Source organism: Tupaia chinensis, unplaced genomic scaffold (assembly GCF_000334495.1).
Source record: "Tupaia chinensis unplaced genomic scaffold, TupChi_1.0 Scaffold000527_1, whole genome shotgun sequence".
In the NCBI taxonomy this organism is placed as follows: Eukaryota; Metazoa; Chordata; class Mammalia; order Scandentia; family Tupaiidae; genus Tupaia; species Tupaia belangeri.
This window is the reverse complement of record NW_006160040.1, coordinates 1,527,825-1,531,278: the sequence shown is the minus strand read 5'-3', so window position 1 is coordinate 1,531,278 and position 3,454 is coordinate 1,527,825. Positions and strand designations below refer to the sequence as shown.

The window sequence follows — 3,454 nt, the reverse complement described above, 5'->3', positions numbered from 1 at the left end:
AGGGAAAGAACTGACATTACTGGCATTTAACATTTTTGTTGTTGTTGTTCTGTAATCCACTTACTGAGATTCATCATTGTCAGCTCTCCGGGATAAGGGTAGTGAAGCCTTTCTGCAAAGTCCCGACAATACCACACAAGAAGTTCCTGGTTGGCAGGGATGGGCTTAATGGTGTAGAAGTAGATGTTCATCCCGTTCTGACACGCAGCCAGGTTTTGCTCCCGGGCAGAGTGCGCTGGATTCACATAGCGCATCCAGTTGCTTTTCTCCTCATTAAAGCCATCAATGAAGTGGTGAAGCTCCCCTCTGGAATAAATCTGTCCAAAAGAGAAGACGGACGTGTCAAAGAAAGTCAGCCCCAGAGCCAAGGAAAGCTTCCCTGGCACCTCTCAGAATAAACAAAGCAAGTAGTGTGTGTGGTTCTGATCCCTCATTGTCTAGGTAGAAAGAGAATCACATCGGTTTAGTCTGAGCAGGCTTGAATCAGCAGAATTCAGGATGGAAACAGGTAAGGCACATTTTGTCAGTTACCTTTTCCATTTCAGTTTTCTTGTCTTTTCATGTTCAGGAAAAGTTAACAGAAGAATGAAACGCAAAATTTCATTTAAGGAGCTGCCTCAACCTTACTAAACCACCACGGACTACTACTTTTGCTACAGCAATGAATGGCAAATGGGCGATGCTACTAACCCCAGTTCCGATTATGCTGACTTTTAATGCTTTGAGTCACTGGGTAAAAGACCAAGCCAGCTGACTACGTCAAACTGAGTCTCTACTTTTTCTATGGCCTCTGTACTTGCCGTTTCCTACACCCCCGCCCAAGGCTTAGACTATGCAAACATCCTCCACCCCAACCCTCCAAGTCCTAAAGTAACGCTTGTTCATATGAATACTTGGAACCTTGCCTTTTTGTGGAAACACTGGGTGGGGCAAAGGTGAACTTCACCTGCCGTAACAAAGTGAACCCCTGGATAGAAGCCAGCATTTGACAGTCTACTGAGAAGTCGCTTTTGCTCCTGATAAACATGTTCAGTCTTGTGCTTCTCTTTCAAGCCAAAGAAGGGAGGAGAGAACCCCCTTATCTGGGAGGAGGTTGGCTAAAACACCACGTGCAGAGAGCCACAGGCGTGCATTTTTGGAAAAAGAACCGGAAGAAGGTATGTCATTCTTTAAAGGCGACACATGAAGAATTCCGAGTTTGTCCTAGAGTGATACTACCTCTAGGACACTCGGACGCAGCCAGCCCACTTGATTTTTGCAGAGGTGAGAATAGGAATCCTGACACTACTTTATAAACCAACTTCTTAACTTTCCACAGAAAGCCCCCCCCCCTCAACCCTTTTCAAGAGATAACACCTTTCCTGCAGATGTAAGACATTTCCTTATACATAGATAATCAATACCTGGTTATCCGCAACTTGTAGTCTCCAAGCAGTAGGGCTGTTCATAGCAAAACCTTTGCTCTAACAGGACACAGGTGGTTGCTTTATTGTCAGTCACCTACTGACTATGTTAGTCTACACGCTGTTTCTGTATTTCGCTCAAACGTTATCAGAAATAAAAAGGAACTCTGTCCCTTTAACACAGGCAGTAAACACCAGAATCACTTTCTTTTAAGAGTAACTTCCTGTAAATTGTGAAGGGGGAAATACATGTGGCTTCATCAAAGCAGCTTGTGAGAGCTTTTGCGGTGTGTTTTGTTAAGAGAAAATGGAACAAGGCTGGGTGAATTCTGCTATCAAGAGGGGTTTTCAAGTTTGTTTACTCTGATGTGCAAACTTCCAGGAACATGGGGTTCCATCGCTCTTGCACTCTTTGCTGGGGCGGAAACTGCTTTCTAAAGCTACGGGTATGCTGATTCCAGTCAGCCCTCCACAGACTACAGTTTACTGTATCCTCATTGAAAAACAGAAATGTCGGTGCCATGAAGTCACACACACACTCCCACAAGAAAACAGAATAGCGCAGATGTAGAATGAACACTGCTCCCTATCACCCTCACTGCATTTCCATACAGTATCAAGAAGATTGAAAACGTGCTGACTCATAGTACAGTTACAAGAAATGTCACTGGTTTCTCAACTTGAACATCCCTTCTCTTCCTGGTGTAATTTGCATGAAACTTTTTCTTTCCTCGCAACAGATGTTCATATTCCTGCCAGCAAAATCAGGATGCTTTTAACAACATGTGGTAAGTTATCTCCTACAATATCCTTTGCATGTGAAAGACTGATTCAAATAAATCCTCCCAAGGAACAATCTTCCAGTTATTTATAGCAAATCTGTAAATGAAACAGGGAACTGGGACAGTGATGGGAGATTCTTAGGTGTTTCCTGACTTTTTATAAAATGACCACACATCAATGAGACAAGCTGGACTGTCTTTTTTTTCGAGAGAGAGGTTTTTCCTGCAAGGCGTTTGCACTCACCAGAAATACAGAGATAGACAGAAAGTGAGAAGTCAGCCCCCAGGGGGGATGGCCACGCCGCAATCCCTTCTCTTTCATTCTCCTCTCAGTATCTTGGGCACGCACACACATGTGCCCGGCGTGAGTTTAAGCCACCAAGTCCGAGACTCGAACCGTGGTTGACTACATGGGAGTCCAGTAACATAGCCATTAGGCCATCTGCTGGTCCGGCTGGACTGTCTTGATTCAAATCTTTGACCTGAAGATTTATACACCTCTATAGCTCACTTCTGAGAAGAATTTATCAGCAATAAAGGCAAAGATGCACTCACATTTTCCTCATTACAATTCACATAGTCAATCTATTTTAAGTATGAGTAATTATTAAAATTATTAAAAATAGTAAGCTCACAATTCTTAGACAATCTATAACTACTCACTTTTGCTTGGGAAATAGTAAAAGAAAGTTCTAAAAACATAAAACTTCCTGCACTAAACAATAAAATAAAATAAAATAATTTCTTTCTTCTTTTTCCCCCCCAAATTGTTTCTTATGAATAGCTTCTGAGTGATCTTCTAACAGAAGTCTTTTATGTTCTGGCCCAAAAGATGTACATGTTCTAGGCCAAAATACCAGCCAAAGTAAGCATAATCCAAGTGTTACCATGCAGCCATTTCTTAAAAGAATTCAAATAATGAACATCTTATGTAAGTATACATAAAAAATACTTACTAAATTTAAATAAGTATATCTTTATTTTCTAATTGAGGAAACCGAATATTCCACAGGCATCTATGGAAGGAGGGAAAACATTCTGACTCTTTTCACTCCTCATTCCAGGTCTTTTACTCAAGAATTCCACCTGATTAGTTCATTTCTGGGATCTTTTCTTTCTTTCTTCCTTTTTTTTTTTTTTTTTTTTTTTGAGTTTTGTTGTTGTTGTTGTTATAGGGCACATAAGCTCACCAGAAAGACAGAGAGAGACATAGAGACAGAAAGCGAGAAATCACCCCCCAGGGGGGATGGTCACGCCGCAATCCCTTCT

At 41.7% G+C, this 3,454-nt stretch overlaps 1 protein-coding gene across 5 annotated transcripts in view; it reads right to left on the bottom strand.

Moving 5' to 3' along the window:
* The window catches only part of PRDM1 (PR/SET domain 1), a 24,213-nt gene that overhangs the window by 9,950 nt on the left and 10,809 nt on the right, over nucleotides 1-3,454 (bottom strand). For 3 of the 5 annotated variants that reach the window (XM_027775106.1, XM_006156949.3, XM_006156948.3), the window contains exon 4: nucleotides 65-317. In XM_027775106.1, the coding sequence (XP_027630907.1) occupies nucleotides 65-317 (253 nt within the window). Of the gene's footprint in view, nucleotides 1-64; nucleotides 318-531; nucleotides 1,329-1,403; nucleotides 2,406-3,454 lie in introns of those variants that run through there. The other 2 variants (XM_027775107.1, XM_027775108.1) reach the window with 2 other exon arrangements.